Source organism: Tursiops truncatus, chromosome 8 (genome assembly GCF_011762595.2).
Source record: "Tursiops truncatus isolate mTurTru1 chromosome 8, mTurTru1.mat.Y, whole genome shotgun sequence".
Taxonomy (NCBI): domain Eukaryota; kingdom Metazoa; phylum Chordata; class Mammalia; order Artiodactyla; family Delphinidae; genus Tursiops; species Tursiops truncatus.
This window is the reverse complement of record NC_047041.1, coordinates 45654670-45676295: the sequence shown is the minus strand read 5'-3', so window position 1 is coordinate 45676295 and position 21626 is coordinate 45654670. Positions and strand designations below refer to the sequence as shown.

Sequence of the window (21626 nt, the reverse complement as noted above, 5' to 3'; positions counted from 1 at the left end):
CCAGTCCGGGAAGATCCCACATGCTGTGGAGTGGCTGGGCCCGTGAGCCATGGCCGCTGAGCCTGTGCGTCTGGAGCCTGTGCTCTGCAATGGGAGAGGCCACAACAGTGAGAGGCACGTGTACCGAAAAGAAAAAATGTAAAACTGTTCACCAAAACAGATCATTCTCTGGTTTAAAGCCTCTAATGGCCTTCCACTGAATTAAAATAAAATCCAAACGCCTTACCTTGACTTATCAAGTCCTCCTGGTTTGGCCTGTCTCCCTCTTTGAGCTCATCTGCTCTACTCTCCCCTTGCTCACTATGCCTCAGCCACATAGACCTTCTTTCTGCTTGTTTCCATCTAGTGTCTTTACACTTGCTGATCCTTCTGTATAGGACACCGGTCCCCTGATATTTGCAGTGGAGGTGATTCAGTCACCTCCCTAATAAAATCCTTCCTTAATAACCAGTTTAGCCCCATTCCCACCTGGACACTCGCTATGAGAAGAGCTTCATAGTACCTATCACTACCTTAAATTATCTGTGTGTGGTTTGCTTGTTGGCTGTCTGTCTCGTGCACCAGCATGCAGGCTCAATGAGCGTGAGGCTCTCTGTGGATCGCTGTTCTTGATCACGGCTGGGTTCCCAGTGTCTAGCGTGGCTAGGCTCAGAGCAGGAGCTCAGTTTTCCCTCTTCCACTTCCTCGCAGTCCCTGCTCATGCTTCTGCACTCACTCAGAATTCCTCCTCCTTTCAGTATGCAAGTTGTAAGTACTAGCGGAGGGCCTACTCCATGAAGTCCTTTTTCGTCTCCCTCTCAGTTCTGCTCAGATTCATTCCTGAGCGTACTCATATGATTCTGTGGGTCACTAGCTGGTCAATGTGTTGAGGTCTGAGCACACATTATAAATTAATCAAGGCTTTCTGATTGATTTTACTCTTCTGAATGATTACCCTTATTCTTTGTTGCTTTTTAGTATTCTTGAATAAATGAGTTGCTTCTCTTTCATTCTAGAAATCCTTCTTGTTTGATAAACGGCCACTCAGTCCTGAGATTAATGCTCTTAAGCAAGAGGAATATTCCCAAAGTCTCCTGAAACAAATGTGTCACAGACGGGAAAAGGACATAAAGCAAAGACAAAACAGAGAGATGATGGACCGCCTGGAACAAGTGCAGCTGACAGAGGAGTGAGTCTAGCCAGACATGCTCTGAAAAATGGATTCGGAATGTTCACATGATGCTTCTTTCCATGTGGGATTGGATCAGCGTTGGTAGTTTCATTAGCACAACTGTAACCAACTGAGCAAACTAACCCAGCTAGCAGCCAGTACCATAGCCTAACACTTCGTTAGAAACATGGAAAAGCCAGCATTATTAGAGTAATCGTTAGAGTAATGATTGCTGTCTATAATCATTTTAATTACAGAGTATCGTTTTGTATTGTTTTGTGATCACTAATCTTGGTAGACGGAGGAAGGGACTTGTCTTGAGCAGGCTTCATTCCCAGCTATTCCCAGGTAGCCTCAAGGCAAAGCTGAGTGGTATTATAAGTATGAAGTGTGTCCTATGGAACCTGAGGGCAGGAATGTATGGGGGACCCAGGAAGACTGGAACCAGGAACTAAAACCCATATAAAAAAAGCTTTCCGTCTGCTCACACCCCAGCTCCTTAGCTGACATTGTCTGTATTCCAGCTTACAGTTGGATGAATTTCAGTCTCAATTCCAAATTTTCAGGAAAGAGAATCTGATTGGTCCTGCTTGGGTTATCTGAGGCCTGGGGTAGGGTCAGGGCCACAGAGTTCAAACATGCCTAAGTGGGCCATACTTCTGCTACTGAGGTCAGGAGAGCAATTAAGGAGGCTACTATGGTGTGAGAGAAACTCCTAAAACAAATAAGAATCTAGTTTCTGTGACCAAAAAACTATTTCCATAAAATGCATATGTTCCATTATATTCACTTTACAGATCATGTGGAGGTTGCATATAATAGATTCATTTTATAATAGGAAAGACCGCTCTTCTTAAAAAGGAATCTTATGATGAGTCATTGTATTGCATGCAGAGACACTTCCTGCTTTCCTATCTAGATTTTTTTAAGCATGGGGGGAGGAGGGGTGCCTGTCTTAATGATAGTGCATTTGGACTATATGGTTGGTCACTTGCTTATACCTGCCCATCCATCCCTGTCCAACACATTGTCCACTAGCCTATGGATTTGAATTACTCTTTTTTTTCTTAAAATGAAAGCTCCTAGAAGGAAATATCACTTTTCATCAGGCTCTTATTCCTATTAATATTTATTAAACATGTTTTGTTGATGTTAATCTGTATTAATAAACACTCTATAACAAACTGTGGTCCCACCTTCTCTTATTCATAACTGCCAGACTTGCTGCGCAAAGAGCCAAATATATAAAAGATAAGATGGAAGAAACACAGTGTTACAAGAGAGCTTTGGATGCACAGGTAAGGGGCCAATTATTCCTTTAAACTTTTTCAGGGTTTCAATAGCATTCTAAAAATATGTATAAATCCTGTAACGTTACGAATACTCTTATGTGTTATCCATTTGGTGGTTCTGAGGCCCTTGTTCTTTCCTCTGAGGTGCTGGTTTTTACTATGCTACGGCCTTGTGCATTAAGTCTATTCCCTGGTATAATTATCATGTACATTATGTGTGTCCCCACTTCAGATAAAGAACAAATGCCCCCAGCTGCCCATGTTTGAGCCAGACTCTTCTGAGCCTATCTTTGGTAAGGAGGAGGGTGAGCCGATGGTGGAAAAGCGAAAGAGAGAACAGAATTACATGAAGCACCAGATGGAGGCAGCCGCTAACCGCAAGAAGACAGACATCTTGCACCAGCTGGTGGACCAAAAGTGGGATTTGTTGATGCTTCAGAGGACACACAAAGAGTAAGACACCCTGGATCTTTTCCTCCTCCTCTCCTCCCCTCCAGAGAAGCAATCATGATAGTGAACACATTGAGGACTTACTATGTGCAAAATATTATTCTAAGCTTGTTATGTGCTTTATCTCATTTCATCCCCACAATTCACCCTATGAAGAAAAGTTATTAAATTAGGGCTTCCCTGGTGGCGCAGTGGTTGAGAGTCTGCCTGCCGATGCAGGGGACGCGGGTTCGTGCCCCGGCCCGGGAAGATCCCACATGCGGCGGAGCCGCTGAGCCTGCGCGTCCGGAGCCTGTGCTCCGCAACGCGAGAGGCCCCCCCGCACAAAAGTTATTAAATTAAAAACAAAGTCATTTTTAAAAGAATATTATGTATTCATGTGTATATAAACATATTTATACACATATATAATGTAAGATAAACAATAATTCCCAATGCGTTATCTTTTTTCATATTCTTTTCCATTATGGTTTATTATAAGATGTTGAATATAGTTCTCTTGTTGTTTATCGATTTTCTTTATAGCAGTTTGTATCTGCTAATCCCCAACTCCTAATTTATCCCTCCCCTACCCCCTTTCCCCTTTGCTAACCGTAAGTTACAAACAAACTCTCTCAATCCCACTTCTCCCTCTACTTACCTTTCCATAGTTTTCTTTCCCTTTACAGGACAATGTCTGAAAAGAGTTGTTCACCCCAGCACTGTCACCTGGAAATACAATGTGAGCCACAAATGTGCTGTCCTGCTCAAGTGGACACAAACATGAAACTGAGGCCCTTTCCCAACCTCCACTAAACCCCTTCTTCAGAGAACCGCGCGTGTAGTAAGCTGTGCTGATGTTTGCTGGTGCAGGGGTGCCGAAGGTGTCAGGGTAGGCAGAGGAGGACTTTATGCCGTAGCAATGCACAATACCTTTAAACTCAAACATCAGACACCCACTGTTTTAAAGTACCCATTGGTTACCCCACAAATGGGGAATTTTTTAAGATCCTGACCAGCCCTCAGCCTTGTAACATCTCCTAGGCTCCTCTTGTCTTCCCATTTCCCATGTTTCCTACTCTCCCGCTTCCACCCTCTGATTGCCACAGAGAACTACAGTTTCTTCTTTGTAGATGTTCAGCAATTTTCAGATACTTGATCAAAGTTCTCAGGAGTTCCAAGAGGGCTTCTCTTCAAAGGAATCTCCTCTTTTAAAAAAGCAGTTGTACTTATAAAAAGAAAAAAAGTTATTATATTAAAATTTTATAAATTTTACAAATGGTCAGTGGGATGGTGCAAAGATCTGTTATGTTCTATAGCAAGTAGGCTCAGACCGGAATATATGAGTAGAATAATTGGGTGAAGGTGGGAGGATATTGTGATAAGGGTAGGGTTGGATTGGGGTAGAGAGGTGAGAGTAGTTAAATGCATGGCTTTTGGAGTCAAATCAGACGGGGGACTGAGTCTTGCATCAGCCCAGGGCAATGTATACTTGTATGTCTGTACTGTTTGCTAAAATACTGAAATATTTCCATACTTCTTGATTAACAGCTGTTGCCCCAAGCCCCACAAGTGCATCCCTGCTTCCCAGGCTGCTCCTGCCCCTCCCTGGGATCCCCCATCCCACATCTCCATGATCTTTCACCGAATGGATGACTACCTGGGGTCTCCAAGACCACTTCCGGTCTCCATTCTGATAGATTGATATGCGGTTCTGCCATTTTACTAGTTGTGTGGGATTGGGCAGGTTACAGCCCCCTGAGGGCATTGGTTTCCTTATCAGCTATTAGGGAGAATACTAATACTACCTCCAAGGTGGTTAAGGGTCAAATGAAGTTCTTGTAAGGAGCTTGTTTCATAGCAAACAGCTGCCCCTTGCCCCGCAGTGGCTCTGCCTTTCCGAGCATGCTGCCACAGCCAGATCTGGGACCCTTTGCATGTGTTGCGGAGATTATTGCAGTTTCCTCCTCTGCTCCTTAGCTTCTCTGGCTGTTCTCCTGAACGTGGAGTTAGGAGGGTTTAAACTCTGTCACTTCCAGACTGTGTGACCTGGACCATATCACACATGGGGTCTTTGAGCTCTCTTTTCCTCATATGAAAAATAAGGATATCACACCCGCCCTGCCTATCCTCACTATGACGATTAAATGAGATTATGTATGTGAGAGCATTCTGGAAACTTCAGAGCTCTGATCAAATACAAACTATGGTCGTTATCTGGTTATCTCTTTTGTTGGAGTTCTGGTCGTAAACCCCCGTTTTTATATGGATTAGATCCTTGTCTTTTGTTTCTATATCCTTTACTGATTATTCCATATTCTCTTCTCTTTTCTTTCCCAACTTCCCCATCCTCAGTCCATCTCAAGATGTGATCTTAGGTCTTCCTGTGGCAACTAGAAGGTCACTTTCTTTCAGAGGGAATGACTTAGTCTGTGTTTTACTTTTACTTGTTTTACTTTTTTTTACTTGTTTTACTTTTTACTTGTTTTACTTTTTTTGCTTTAAACTTTTCTGCTTCTGTTTTAAAAAATATAACAATTCATGCTCATTAAGTCAGTTAGTGGAGAGATTAAAAAAATAAGGCTAATAATCTCCCCTACCGAGTAGTCAGTGTTAAGTTTAGCCTTCTACATTTTTTCCTGTTCTCTATAAATATATTCAAGCAATATACACATATATATTTTTCCTTCCATTTTTGTAAATGAAAATGAGGCCTGTGAAATCTTACATATTACTCTGCAACCCAACCTTTCTTTAACCTAATAACGTGTCATTAATTTGTATTTAGGTCAGTACCTATATATGAAATTCATTTTTCTTTAATAACAGCATACTATAATATGGATTATATAGTTTAACTTTTGCACCATTGATGAACATTCACTTTCTTTCCAGGTATTTTGCTATTACAACAATTCTGCATTAAGCATTTTTCTTATTTTTCCTTATACTGGTTGTTCTGTTTCTACTGGATAAATTCCTAAAAGTGAGGTTGCTGGATCAAGTGTATTTTAAATTTTAAATACTACCAGATACTGACACTTTGCTTTCTAAAAAAGTACAGCAATTTGCTTCCACCATCAGTCTTGGGAGAATCCTAGTTGCTTCCCCTCTAATCTTACTTCGTGTTCTTACTTTCTAGGCATTTAAAGTAAACTGACTTTTAAACCTATCCTTTAAAGAATTGTATAACAATGGCCAAAAAGCATATGAAAGGATTCTCAACATCAGTAATCACTGGGGAAATACAAATCAAAACCACAAAGAGATAGCTGCTCATTAACAAATGGTTTCCATGCTCTGTGAGAGTGTGGGGGTGACCCTTATTCAACTGTCAGCTGTCATCATTTGCACTGTTGGAACTAGAGGTCATTTAACATTTAACTCTATGTGTGCCTCTCTCCAAGATAAGAGGTATTCCATGTTTTATTGAATATTTACTTATGTGCACCTGTGACACAGGGATTCTCTACTCCAGTGAATAAAGGTGGCAAGGTAGGAATGTGAGATTTAAAATACGGCTGTGTTTATATTACACAATTTAATAATTTAATTCCAATAATATAGAATGCAGGAATGCCAACTCTATGGAAGTCTGAATGGAGTAAACAGTCAGCAAATTGTTCATGTTTTCCCCTGCAAAACACCTATGCAGATGTAAGAAAATGTCTTTCACTATTTAGGATATATATTATCAGTGTGACATACATGGATAAGATGGCTATCTTTTTTTTCTATGTTTTTTTTTCTGAAAAGAAAACATTTATACTTTTGCAGAATAGTGTAATAAGATTTCATAAATGCAAAGATAAAATGTGTTATCATTTATCTTGGATTATAATATCTGTGGTTTAATTGCCTTGTGAAATGTCCAAAACAAGAACAATTATATATTTTTCTTACACCACATACACCATGAAACATTTAACAAGTACTTCTTTTAGACCATTCAAAAGGTTAGGAAGGAAGAAAATTGTCTATTCAGTATTAGATAAAACCATTAAGATGTGAATATATATGACGTAAAGAGGAAAGATAAAGGAAACTAGAACTGGCAAGGAAAGAGAGAGAGAAAGAGAGAGGGAGAGGGAGAGAGAGAGAGAGGGAGACTACCTCACATGTGTTAGGATGGCTATTATAAAAAAAAAAAAACAACAGAAAATAGTAAGCATTGGAAAGGATGTGGAGAAATAGGAACCCTTTATGCTGTTGGTGGGAATGTAAATAGATATAACCACTATGGAAAACAGTGGTGGTCCCTCAAAAAATTAAAAGTGGAATTACCATGTGATTCAATAACTCCACTTCTGGGTATTTATCCAAAAGATTTGAAAGCATGATCTTTCAGAGGTATTTGCACACTTATGTTCATAGCAGCATAATTCATGATAGCTAAGAAATAGCAGCAACTCAAATGTCCAACCACAGATGAAAGGATAAACAAAATGCAGTATACACTTACAATGGAATATTACTCAGCCTTAAAAAGAAAGTTCTGACACATGCTACAATGTGGATGAACCTTGAGGACATTATGTTAAGTGAAATAAGCCTGCCACAAAAAGAAGACAAATACTGTATGACTCTGTTTATATAAGGTAATTAGAGTAGTCTAATTCATGGAAACAAAGTAGAATGGTAGTTGACAGGGGTTGGGGGAGGGATAAATAGGGAGTCATTGTTTAATGGGTTTAGAGTTTCAGTTTTGCAAGGTGAAAAGAGTTCTAGATATTGATTGCACAACAGTGGGAATATAGTTAACACTATATATCTGCATGTTTAGAAATGGTTAAGATAGTCAATATTATGCGGTTTTTTTCCTTTTAATTTAATTAATTAATTTATTTTTGGCTGCGTTGGGTCTTTGTTGCTGCGCACGGGCTTTCTCTAGTTGTGGCGAGCGGGAGCTGCTCTTCATTGCGGTGTGTGGGCTTCTCATTGCGGTGGCTTCTCTTGTTGCGGAGCACGGGCTCTAGGTGCCTGGTCTTCAGTAGTTGTGGCATGTGGGCTCAGTAGTTTTGGCTCACAGGCTCTAGAACGTAGGCTCAGTAGTTGTGGCGCACGGGCTTAGTTGCTCCGCGGCATGTGGGATCTTCCTGGACCAGGGCTTGAACCTGTGTCGCCTGCATTGGCAGGCAATTCTTAACCACTGCACCACCAGGGAAGCCCCTATGCGTTTTTTTTTTTTTAACTACAATTTTAAAAAACGGTGAAAAGATAAAAAAGGTTATGAAAAAATATATATAATAGGTACTATTCCGTCGTTGAACTCCCATTGTGTGATAGGCATTGGCGCTTTCTGTATATTATCCTACTTAATCTTTATAGTGACCGCACAATAGCTACTGAATCAACGCTTGTTAGAGGATAATGGGGCCATGCTATTTTAGAATAAGTGAACCAGCACAGAGCACATTACAGTATTTTATCGGCGGGTCCTGACACCTAGTGGCGGTTGGTACCTGTAACACAAGACCCTTCAGAGTAGGCAGGCTAAATCAAGGGTCACATTTAGTGAAGTCCCTTCCAGAATTTAATGAGAACTGACTGTAAGAGTTTCAGTTTGGCAAGAAATAGACACATTTATATTGAACCAGGTTTAAGGTGATTCACAGAGCAGTGACTACATGTTTAGAGACCAGTAATAGAAACACTTAACATTGGGAATGCTGGAACACTGTGCTTGAAGAGAGATATTATACTGCAGTCATTTCTTTGATGATGTGACCTTCACCAAACACGTTTTTTTTTTTTTTTTACTCTTCTTCACAACGTTAGATATTTTCTCGATTTCATTTTCTTTTGCTTAGTCATTTCTGTTTCTTTCCCCCTTTCTAACCATTCATTCATACACCTGTCTACTTTGTCTTGTAAAACATCTGGCAGAACTGGTGGGCGGACTACTGACAGCTGAGAGGCTGGACTGAAAGGAAGGAAGCAAAGTATAGGAAATCCATTTGAGATGAATCTTCAGATCAGTTAAATTAGCCTCAAAGGAAATTGATGGCTTTAAAGGCTGAATGTGTTAATTGGAAAAAGGTTTTAATCCTGCTAATTTAAACCAGGATTGAAGATGAAAGGTCCTAGACCCACAAATTATTTGCTAGGAGTTTCGCTATGTTTTTACAGTGTTCATGCCCCTTAGTCTATTTCAAAGAGTGGCGAACAAAACCAGGTTTTCTGTTTAACTTAGCATGAAAGGAATGGGACTCCTAAGGTTGGTGCACACCCTTCCCAGTATTATGAATGGAATCTCAGACTCTTCTGTTCTCTCTAGGCACTTGGCAGACAGAAATGCTGAGCTTGAGCGAGTGAGCAGAATCTACCAAGACTTACAGGATGACTGGGAAAGGAGTGCTGTCTTGAAGAAGCAGCGGGACCTGGAGGAGAAGTCTTTCCAGCGGTAGTAGCTGACTGCACCTGAAAATCCCCTCTGCATCTTGTTAGTTTCCTCTAATCAGGGATGGCAGATAGGTTTTAAGTGTCAGCTTCAGTTTATTAGGGGTGGCTGCCTAGAGACCTTTGTGAGAAAAGAATTCTGGGTTCAGTGGGAAATACTGCTATGGTATGTCAGAAATCTCCGTTGTGGACATGGATGGAGAATGCTGTGTTGCATGTTATATATTTGCCATCTCTGCCCTAATCATTGCCTCTGTGTAGTAGCTTCATTTTCACTTTGTGGAGGCTAGGGAGGCCTGGGGCTGTGTGGGAAGGAGGGTGGGAATTCTCTTTGGAGATAATTAGTTGGAAATAGGAAGAAAGTGTTTCTGTCTGAACACATCTAAGGCTTATGGGATGCTCTCGTAAGAGCAGAGTCAAGGGGTTGTGGGTAAGATTGGCAATTGGAAAAGTGAGATGCCCAACCAAGAACGTCTTCCTGAAATGTATTATATCCATGCTCACTTTCCCCAACTATCTATTTACAATCTAGAGTTGGGGAATCCAGATGTTTTGGAGAATTAACACTAACTTTGGAGAGGCAGCTAATCTTTTTGCCTTACTTTTCTTATTTCTAAGATGGGGAAAGTGAACATTTGCCTGGCTTGGCTAACACAGGAGTTTGGGGGATCAAATAAAGAGTTGGAAAATTATTACACTTTCAAAAATTAAAATACTTTACAAATGGAAGGTGTGATTTCATAGAATGTTGAAAACTTGAAGAAACAAAGTCTAGGCAATCAAATGTTATTAAAACCTGAATATACCAAAATGATATTTAATATGCCAATTATCAATGAATTTTTATCATAGAAAAAATTGTTATAGTGGATCTTGATCTGAAACTCTCCTTTTCCTTTTAGATTTTAAGGCATTTCTCACCTGTCTTTCTAATGGGTAGAACCCATATTTTGTGACAATGAAAGTATGACAGATGATGTGGAAAATAAGTTCCAAAGGAGAAGTGATGTTGTTTGGCCTAGGGAAGAGGAAAGGAAAGGGGAATTGGGTATTTCAAGCCATTTTCTCAATGTTGTGGGAAAGAAGGTAGAAGGCAATGAGATTAGTGTCAGGGAGGGAGATTTTAGTTGGATTTTGGAAGAAGGCTTGGCTAACATGGTGATAAAGGGTAGAGGAGACATGACATAACCTTGAGTGGCAGGATAGCCCAGCTGTTCCACGGACACGGCAGAGCAGTCCTCTCACCTGAAGACCTAGGCCAAGTTGTGGGCAGGGACTCAAGTGGACAGCACATAGGAAGGAGGAATTGGTTGGTGTTAAAAAGAAAACAAAGCAAAAGCAAAAACAAGGTTCACCTGTACGCAGTTTAGCTCATGATACTTGGTCCCATCGCCAAGGCAAGCCAGGTAGGTCTTCCCCTGCCTACTGCCAAGATTGTCCTTTTTCTTTCTTTCTTTTGATTTTTTGAATTTTATTTTATTCTCTTTATACAGCAGGTTCTTATTAGTTATCTATTTTATACATATTAGTGTATATATGTCAATCCCAATCTCCCAAGATTGTCCTTTTTCCTTTGAAGGCTGTCATTGATGCTTCTTTTTACAGAATCCCACCGTGTAGAAATTTTGATAACGTAGGGGAACACATCAGGGATTGCGCACATCCTGCACAATCGAGAAAAACTGTTGAAGTGGAAAACCAGTCACTGTCATCCCTTCATCTCTGCTTCTAGCTGCTTTCATCCTCTCTTTCTACGTCTTCACTTCCTCTCCTGCCCTTAACTCTCCAGAGGCCTCTGGCCCCCTGGGACTTTCCATTGACGTCTACGCTTCATTGTCTGCTGGGGTGTTAACCAGCAGCTTAATGGCTTGATGTCCCTCTCAAATGCTGTCTCCTGGGGAAGCCTGACAGGTAAAGGCGCATCCACGGGCCAAAGCCACAAATACTGAGGCTTTGGAGTCACCATCCCATTCACACTGGCTGAGTGACCTTGGGCAAGTCCTGTGTTCTCTGAGGGTTTACGTGGGTGTGGGGGGAGGGCTGGGGTCAGACTGTTGTGAAGGCACCATGCAGAGCCTTTTATTCACTAAGGAAGGAGGAGAAGCAGGAGACGCCCGGCCTGGGGCGAGCAGCAGGTAGCAGCAGCGTAGAGGGGAGAGACTACAGGTGGGAAATCACAGGTGGGCCGTAAGCTCCTGGAGAGCAGGGACCAGGTGTGACTTTTCTTTTGTATCCCTTCCATTGCACCGGCTTCCAGGCGAGGCACCCAGTAAGGACTCGGGGACGCCGGCGAATGACCCCTTCTTCTGCCTCTCCACAGGGCCCCCAGCAAGCTCTTCCTCCTGGACCAGTGTGAGAAGTATCGGCGGTGCAAGCAGTGCCAGAGGCGACCCTCCAACGTGGGCAAGAGCAACGTGTGGCCCCTGAATAAGTACATGCAGGGCTCCCTGCTGTTTGTATAAAACCCAACGTCTGGGCCTGCCTTTCCTAGGGAAAGTTTTTCTTTTTTAAACGTGCAGGGGTGATGGTGAAACTACATATTTGTACTTTAGAGGAGAAAAAAATATTGTGCCATTTGGGTGCTTTCAGGGGTAGAGGGAATTCCTACAGACAGGTTCTCCCATCTGTCCTCCTCCCATCCCGCCCCAGACAACCCTGCCGCCGCAGTCAGGCCTGGGAGGCGCGCCCAGCTTCATTCTGGCTGAGGGGGTGTTGCTGACCCAGCCCTGCCACTCCCTCTGTGACTTTGTCTAAGAAACTTCATCTTTTCCTCATCTATAATGAAGTGTCGTAATAAATACTTTCTCCGTGTTTGGGCATAACGATTCATAGTGGTGAATTTTTTTTTTTTTTTTGCGGTACGCGGGCCTCTCACTGTTGCGGCCCCTCCCGTTGCGGAGCACAGGCTCTGGACGCGCAGGCTCAGCGGCCATGGCTCACGGGCCCAGCCGCTCCGCGGCATGTGGGATTTTCCCGGACCGGGGCACGAACACGTGTCCCCTGCATCGGCAGGCGGACTCTCAACCACTGCGCCACCAGGGAAGCCCCATAGTGGTGAATTTTACCACCCCTCCCCCAACTCTCGATTTTTTCCAGGCCTGGGGATGTGTGACCCTCCCAAAGGTAGGTTAGGCCATTTGCCTCCAGTGGCCAGTGCAATGCTTCTTGAATTTTCTAGCTGATAACACACCCGGGACTTGTTGGGACCTCAGGGAATATTTTTCTCTTGGTGATCTTCCGGCCAACCATTCCACCATCCAGGCATTTCTGCACCACGATCGACTGTAGGTTTGTTGTGTCCTGTGAGGGGAGCCTGGCTGCCTTGTCAGGGTCCATCTTCTTCTCTCATTGCTTCCCTTGCATCTATTCTTAAGCTGTATGTGCGGTGGAAGAGGAATAGCTTCCTGTTGAGGGACTGGTTTTCAGTTCAGGTGTATGTGTTCTCAATGCTTCATTTGCCTCCACCCTTTGTCTTTCCTCTCCCGGCCCTGTCCTACCACCTCAGGTGCAACAATTAACAAAGCAGAGTGATGTCTAGATTTCTGAGATACGAAAGCTGGCTAGAAAGTCCCTTAGACGCTTTGCTTTCTACCTGCCATATCGAGACATTGTTTTGCCCTACTCCAGATACAAAATAGGAATGTTTTGAGCCCTGAATGGTTAAGGGGAAAGTAGTCTACTCGAGTTGATATTGGGCAAATTTTGTTGCTAATGTTATCTTTTTCTATGGAAACAAGTATGCTCCCTGGTGACTGGAATTGTCTGGAACCTGCCCCCACCACTCCCTACATTACTACTTCCTTCCATTTCCTCAGAAGATCCCTCCATGCAGGTCCCATCCCTACCAAGCCATATTTAAAACAATAGCCTTTCCCCAGGACTGCTTGACTTGCTTGAAATTCATCCCTGCTCCATTCTTGGAGTATTCCTCTGTCTCTAATATAAAATAAATCACTATAATAGTATTGTATGAATATTTTTTAAAAATATAGACCGCCTTGTCAAAGAAAAAAAAGATTTTAGGCAATATGTTTAGGTGGTGAAAAGATCTAACTTCATAGACGTTTTTACTGTAGGAACTGACCTTATAATTTATTACCACAGGTAGCAGTACTGACTCTTACTGTGTGCCAGGCACCAAGCTAGTGACCTGGAGATTAAGACCTCATCAGTCCCTGCCTGCCTTCAGAGCATTCACCATGTAGTGCAGAGGGGAGATGGGACTAGAAAATCTCCCTGTAACAAGGTAGATACCTGATAGCGCTTTGCATTTCTTGCTATGGAAGAGTAAGGTGGAGTCCTTGCGGTCAGGTTAGCCTGACAGGGAAAGCTTTTGGAAAAGATGAGACCTAAGCTGAGTTTTTAAGGAGAAATAGGTTAAGACGCCGTGCTTCCACTGCAGAGGGCCTGGGTTCGATTCCTGGTTGGGGAACTAAGATTCCCGCATGCCGGGCAGCCAGGAAAAAAAAAAAAAAAAAAAAAGCCCTGTGCTCCTGTCTATTGACGCTAAAATGGAGACATGGTTATGTGAGTTAGGTTATAAAACATAATTTTAAAAAATCATTCAACCATTTTAAGAATCAAATGTTACTACAGTCTTTCATTAAAACAGTTGATTTCATACAATAAAGAATGCACAGTCTTTTTTTTTTTTGAGCAAGTCTTCCTAATTTGATATCTTTTTCACTGATCTTAACTGCTAATATTGTTTTAGCTCAAACTTGTTATGAGGCCACACTCAAATTAGAATGTCTTTTTCTAAATCAATTTGAATTACTATCATCAAGCTCTGTCATTTCTGGAACTACGACACTGCCAGACCAGCTTAATGTATCAAAGGATGCCCAATTTCAGGGGTTTTTAATGTTTTGGACGGTCACAGACTCTTTTGAGAATCTGATGGAAAATCTGGACTCTTTCCTAAAAATATGCACATTTTCATATACAATAGTTTGCATATAATTAGAGTTTTCCTAGATCACCTGGACCACAGGTTAAGAACTCCTGCTCTGGATGGCTTTCCTTCAATGTTATAACAAGCTCAAGTTATCAAAAGTGAGCAAAGTGTAGGACTTTGCTTTTGAAAATGCCCTTTCAGTTCTAGAGAACTATGTCCACTTTTGCCGTCCTTTTTGACTCTTCATAAAAATAGTGAGATGAGAATTGGAATGGCTGTTAGAAAGCACATACTCCAGTAGTTTTCAAAACTTTTTGAGTAAGACTCAATAAAGGAAATACATTTCATACTGAAACACAGAACCTATGCCCACACGTGTAATTGAGACAAAAGTTTTACAGGGTTATATTTACCCATCTGCAATGCATTTTGATAATTTCTATTTTATTTCATGAAAAAGTTTCTGATTAGACTGAACAAAATTGATTTAACAATCTACTAGTGTAAACAGATAATTTTCAGTTTGATAAACACAGTTTTAACCTAATTTTTCCCTCTCACAGTACTTCATAGTTTGCTGGAATTCATTCGTGGTTAAGATAGTATTATAATGGTATTCGACCGGGGGTTGAGGAATGTTTAGGTCTGATCTTGTCATAACCAGACTGTCTTGTTCTGAGGTACCCCAAGAAACTAAGGTAACTATTTGCCCCACCTTGTTAAAATCCTCTGGAGAATGTTGATCTTTATTTATTTATTAAGTATTTATTTAGAGCAAGCAAAATCTTGACGTTCAGGATGCAAGTGCTATCTCACCTTCTGTGGGTAGTCGTTGTGATGTCAGTTCAATTCTCAAAGTCTGTGTTTCTTTGGATCTGTTTTTCACGTGTGCCGCTTGGGAGTAAACCTGAGACTTGTACTAATTCGTACACAGAATTAGGGGATCTCTTTCTCCAGCTTTCTCCTCTCTGGAATTCCTTTCACATTCTCCAGTCTCTTACTCCCAGTCGTCTGGCTTTAAAGCCAGAGTTTCTCTTGGAGTTTTAGCTCCCTTCGCTCTCTCAAAGGGGAGCTAGTGGATGACAAGACAGAAACAGATAACAGAGATTCCTCCCACACTCTTCTGACCACGGGGTCCCTTTCCCTGCTTCCTCTGGCCAGGAAGACAGGACCTCTCAGGGTCTTAGGTGCTCGAATGCCACCACCACTGCTATTCCTGTTGCCACTGTGCAGCTTCGTGACTGCAGTTGGTCTTGGGGCCTACCAGGGAGGGGGAAAAAAAGGGCTTTCCCTCTATACTCTAGCTCATATGGAACGCTTTTCCTGCTTCTCTGGCTAGAAAGAGGGGGTTTCTCTTGAGTTTAGGCTTTCTGTGTCGTTCTGGATCGTAGATTGCTTTCAGGTCAAACCAGAAGAGGAATAAATTCCCCAGTAAATTCGTCACTACGCCAGTCATCCTTCAGCTTTTGATTTATTTACACAATCCCCTGCTAGTGTTTCCTTTTCAGAGTCCTCAGGTAGTTGCTTTTTATAATCTGTTCAGTTACGTCAGTTGAAGAGAAATGCTGTAGTGCCCTTACTCCATCTTGGCCAGCACCAGAAGCATTTTATTTTGGTTTTGAGTCTTTATTTTTCTTCCTTTCCCCTTTCCCCCAAATCAGGTGGTACCTCAGTCCTTTCATTTACATTTTATTAGTTAGGGTAGCACTATAACAGAGATCAAATACTAGTAGCTTAATCAAGACAGAAGTGCATTTTTCTCTCAAGAAACAGTCTAGAAGTACATAGACCCCGACAGTAGGGTGGCTGTACCAGCTTCTCCTGTGGTTTCCACCACTGGGTCAAGACAACTGCTCCAGGTATCATCTCCTAACTAGCAAGTAGGAAGAAAAGGGCAGGAGAGCAAGTGTGCTTTTTTTTTTTTTAAGTAGTATAACCTGGAAGTGGTACCATTATTTCTGTCCACGTCCCATTGGCCAAAATTTAATCACGTGGCCATACCATGCTGCAAGGGAGCTTGGGGAATGAAGTCTCTAGCTTGGTGGCCATGTGTGTAGTGAAATACTCAGGGAATGCTGATACTAAAAATGAGGGAAATGGATAGTAGTGGACAACTGCCAGTCTGCCATATCCTGAAATTTTGGGGGAAACAATCTACAAAATACCTAACAATGCTAGCTAAGATTCTTTTTAAATCTTAAAAAAATGTAAAGCTGCAAAAAAAGTCTCTAGAGGCAGACACAAAGTCGGAATTCAGAGAAGCAAGCATCAACCAATTACCTATGATCTAAGCCATTTAAATTAATGCTAGAGATAAATTTTTATTTTTGAAATAATTTCAAACTTACAGGGAAGATAAAAGAATGGTAAAAATATCACCCCCCATCCCCAGAACTAAGTAAGAGCAAGTTGCTGACATTTGCCCTATCACTTCTGAATACTTTAGAGCATAATGCCTTACAAATACATATATTCTCCCATAAAACCACAATATAACCACCAAATCGGAAAATTAACACTCATTTACCATACAATCCAAAAACTCAATTAAAATTTTGCCACTTGTCCCAGTAATGTCCTTTTAAGCAAAAAGATCCAATCAATGATCATGTGTAACATTTAGCTGATATGTATTTTTTTTTTTTCCAGGAATATCACAGATGTGATGCTAGGTTCCTTGCACTCCATTATATCAGGTGGTACCCAGTTCAGTCTGTCCCATTACTGGTCACGTTAACTTTGATCATTTGATTAAGTGATGCTTGCCAGGTTTACCACTATCAAGTTGTTTTTTCTTTTGTAACGAATTGGCATTTCATGGTAGGTATTTTGAAAGTAATATCCCATTCCTCATTGAGTATCATCCACTAGTTTTAGCATCTATTGATGTTTCTTTGCTAAATGCATAATTATGATGATTGCTAAATACAGACTTTTCTAATTCCACCATTGCTGCTACTTTATTAGCTGGCATTCTACTATAAGGCAAAGTGTTTGCTTCTCCCTATTTATTTATTTATAGCAGTATAGACTTAAGGATTTTTATTTTATTCAATGACTAATAATCCAGTCCTATCATTGATATAAAAATCGTGATCAGTGGGAGCTCTTTAAGCTGGCTTCTGTTTTTTGTTTTGTTTTAAATAATTAAAAAAAAAAACTTAGAATGCTTTTAGAGAGTTCCTTGTACACTCCTCACCCACTTTCCCCCATTGTTAACATCTGTTTCTATGATACATCTTTCATAACTAAGGAATCAACATTGGTACTTTACCATTAATTAAACTTCACACTTTATTCAGATTTCACTTGTTTTACCCCAATGTCCTTTTGCTGTTCCAAGATCCCATCTAGGATACCGTATTTCATTTAGTTGTCAGGTTTCTTTAGCCTCCTTTGGTCTGTGCTCTTTTTGGTCTATGTCCTTTTGTCATATTCCTATCGTTTATTGAACACTTCCATAACTTTGTCATATTAAGATGTTCCAGGCTACTCATTTTTTCTGCCCCAGCTCTGGAATCAGCCATTTCCCCAAGGAGACGGTTTTTTTTTTTTTTTGTTTGTTTGTTTTAACATTTTTATTGGAGTATAATTGCTTTACAATGGTGTATTAGTTTCTGCTTTATAACAAAGTGAATCAGTTATACATATACATATATCCCCATATCTCTTCCCTCTTGCGCCCAAGGAGACTTTTTAAATGGAGAATGGTATTAACAAACCATGATCTGAGTGCTATTGTTCTCATCATTGCTATTGGGTTGTCATTGCTTCAGGCCCTCTCTGCTCTCTGTGATAAAGCTGAGGAATTCAAACACACACACACACACACACTCATACTCATCTATATTTCTATATCTATATATTGAAATGATGACTTCACAGAGATACAACCAATTCCAACCCCAAATCCTACAACTAATTGTACTTTTTTTCCCTTTCCATATTTATAACTCCTGTCTGACAGTGAGATGCCTGATTCCCATTATTCTCAATGTAGTACTGGATAAACTCTTATGTAATCTTACTGGATAAACCCTTATGTAATCTCTGATCGCCACTGCTGTCCCCCTATGTACATGTCCTCTGCACCCTGCCAGGGACCTGACAGCTGGTACTAGGCTGCAACTACCCCCCCACACCTTGCTTGAATGTCCTCCTCACCCTCTCCCCCGACTCCAGTATCTTCAGTGTCCGCACCTACTGCACAGACAGCTACCTTGCTCCCCTCCATGTAGTGGACTGAGTTATTAAAGAAGAAATGAAGGATGGAGAAAAGAAGAGCAAAGAAGGAAGGCAGGGGAAAGAAGGAAGAAATAGGGCTTTATTGTTATGGGCCAAGTATAGGCCAGGAAACAAAGCCTAGACATTTTAGAAAATTCTAAAGTTGTTAGAAAGGAAACCCGAAGACAGGGAATATCTTCAAAGGGCTATCTTCAAATATCTTCAATGTAGAATTGTGTACTCAGTGGAACTATTAGAAATGAAAGCAAAATAAAAGAATTTTAGAATTAAATTTATTAAATTTTTTTTGTTTATTAAACAAAGAAAAAATAAAAAAATCTACCAACAATAAAATGTATTTTTCAACAGTGAGAAAATGCATATTTTCAAGATTATATAAAACATCAAAGTTGATCATATAACAGGAACTAAAGGAACCTCCAAAAGATGCTCTTAGATAAGGGAGAATAATCTTAGAAGAAAGAGTTGAGATGCAAGAAGAAATAGTGAGCAAAGAAATTGCTGACATATTGGGCAAATTTAAACAAACACTGATTTTTATAAACAATGTAATTTGTGGGGTTAAAAAAATACTTGACAACATTAATAGTTAACGCATGTTGAGTTCCTTCATGAGGTGGGAAAAGATTTAAAAAAATATTTATTTGGCTGCGTCGGGTCTTAGTTGCAGCATGCGGGATCTTCGTTGTGGCATGTGGGCTCTTCATTGTGGCACGTAGGCTTCTCTCTAGTTGTGGCGAGCTGCCCTAGAGCACGCGGGCTCTCTAGTTCTGGTGTGCGGGCTCAGTAGTTGTGGCTGGTGGGACTCTCTAGTTGTGGCGCATGGGCTCCAGAGCGCAAGGGCTCAGTAGTTGTGGCACGTGGGACTCTCTAGTTCTGCTGCATGGGCTCCACAGCACGTGGGCTCAGTAGTTGCGGTGTGTGGGCTCTAGAGTGCGCAGGCTTAGTTGCCCCACGGCACGTGGGATCTTAGTTCCCCAACCAGGGATTGAACCCATGTCCTCTGCGTTGGGAGGCGGATTCTTAACCACTGGACCACCAGGGAAGTCCCGGGAAAAGATTTTGAATGTTTGAATTTTTCTAAGCCATTTAAGTACTGAAAGTATAGGAATAAGGTATATAATAAGACATACATATTAGAGAGAGACTCTAGGTCCAGAATTCCAGAATTCCAATCTCAGCCCTGCCAATTACTAGCCGTGTGACCTTGGGCAAATAACTTTTCTGTGCCCAGGGTTTAAAAGTTGTTTTCATCATAACAATGGAAATAATAGTATCTAATTCATAGGGTTGTTGTATCAAATGAAATTATGTAAACCTATTCAGATTTAGAACAGTGTCTAAACTATAATAACTGCTAAGAAGTTTTAACCACAATTACAAATTTCCAAAACAGTGGAAGGAAAATATGGATTTAGGGGAGGAATCTTAACCCAAAAGAAATCAAAAGATAAAAAAAGAAATATAGACATAGGTCAGATAACACAAAATATGAGAAAAACAGATGCAGAGATAGCAATAACATTGTAATATAAAAGAATAAGACAATATAATGTAATAAAATGATGTAAATGGACGAAGTTCTTCAGTAAAGACAAAGTTGGTCAGACCAAATTGGAAAAAAGCCTAGCAATATGACATGTCTAAAACATGAAGCCGGTGGAGGAAGACATAGCAGAATCAATGGGCGGGATTCTTCCACTACCTTCCCTTTCCCGCCCGTTTTGGCCCCCCTCCGTCTCTCTTCAGCCTCTTCCAGGCTTTGTCCCCCACCATTCCCATCCTCAAGTCCGTCCTCAGCCTCTTTCCTCCCCAGCAGGAGGCGGGGAGGTGAGAAGGCTCAAGCTGCAGCCCTTCTCCCTACGCCAGCAAGCTCAATCCCCGCGGCGGCCGTGGTGACGTCTGCGGGGGGCGGGCCCCACGCCCTCGCTCTCAGGTTTTTGGCCCGCCCCGCCGCGACTGGGGAAGAGGAACGCACGTCACGCCGGCTATAAAAGGCAGGGCTTGCGACGCAAGAGCGCTTCGGCGCGCGCGGATTGGGTCTCCCGAGGCCGGCGCTGGGTAGGGCTCGGAGCCCCGCCGCAGCCGCAGTTCCGCGACGATCACTACAGCTCCCTCCTCAGCAGCCGACGCCACCGCCGCCTGTACCACGGAACCGGCTGTATGATTAGGCCACAGTCTTTAATGAGTAAACTAAGTCCTTCCTGTGGTGTTCTTGGTCACGCATTTATGGAGTTTCTGAAGGGCCCCGGAGAGTACCGCCAGGCGCAGCACGACCTTTATGAGGACAAGTGAACTGTAGAAATTCGTTGCTACTCCACCAAGAAGCCCCCACAGGCGCGGTCATCCTGGACCCAGAAGTGTGGGATTGAAATCATCAGAGCATTTAACAGAAATTACGACCTGGATGGGGTAAACCTCGGTGCTCTTCCTTTCCATTGACTCAGTATTATGAACTGAAGGATGGCTTCTTGTTAGGAGGTTCATTTCATTTCCTGTTACTCCCAATTGCATATCCAGAGCATTGAGAATTTCGAGTGGGGCATATTGGAGTAGACTTCTGTTTCTTTACATCATTTCTGCATTCAAAAATTTAATTTTTTTTTTCGTAACCGTATCGAGTTTTTTTTGTGTGTGGTTTTTTTTTTTTAAAACTAAAATAACATGGCTCCACTGAACCGCCCAGCCCCTGTGGAGGTCACATACAGGAACATGAGATTTCTTATTACACACAATCCAACCAGTGCAACCTTAAACAAATTTATAGAGGACCTTAAGAAATACGGAGTTACCACAACAGTAAGAATATGTGAAGCAACTTATGACACTGCTCTTGTGGAGAAAGAAGGTATCCAGGTTCTGGATTGGCCCTTTGATGATGGTTCATCACCCTTTAACCAGATTGTTGGTGACTCGTTAAGTCTTTTAAACATTAAATTTCGTGAAGAACCTGGTTGTTGGATTGCTGTTCACTGTGTTGCAGGTCTTGGGAGAACTCCAGTGCTTGTTGCCCTGGCACTAATTGAAGGTGGAATGAAAAATAAAGATGCAGTACAGTTTATAAGACAAAAGCGGCGTGGAGCTTTTAACAGCAAGCAACTTTTGTATTTGGAGAAACACCGTTCTAAAATGCGGCTGCGCTTCAAAGACTCTAGTGGTTATAGAAACAACTGTTGCATTCAATAAAACTTGGCTGCCTGCCTTGGAAGTCAAA

General features: G+C 41.6%; 1 protein-coding gene and 1 pseudogene across 1 annotated transcript in view; both read left to right on the top strand.

The window, feature by feature from the left end:
- Positions 1–12081, top strand: part of CCDC81 (coiled-coil domain containing 81) — a 40960-nt gene extending 28879 nt beyond the window's left edge. Inside the window, exons 12-16 of the mRNA XM_019948811.3 lie at positions 996–1168; positions 2370–2448; positions 2675–2895; positions 9149–9274; positions 11591–12081. Of these exons, the coding sequence (XP_019804370.2) occupies positions 996–1168; positions 2370–2448; positions 2675–2895; positions 9149–9274; positions 11591–11732 (741 nt within the window). The 3' untranslated portion in view covers positions 11733–12081. The remainder of the gene's footprint in view (positions 1–995; positions 1169–2369; positions 2449–2674; positions 2896–9148; positions 9275–11590) is intronic.
- An 8993-nt stretch (positions 12082–21074) lies between these two features.
- Positions 21075–21626, top strand: LOC117307526 (protein tyrosine phosphatase type IVA 1 pseudogene; annotated as a pseudogene).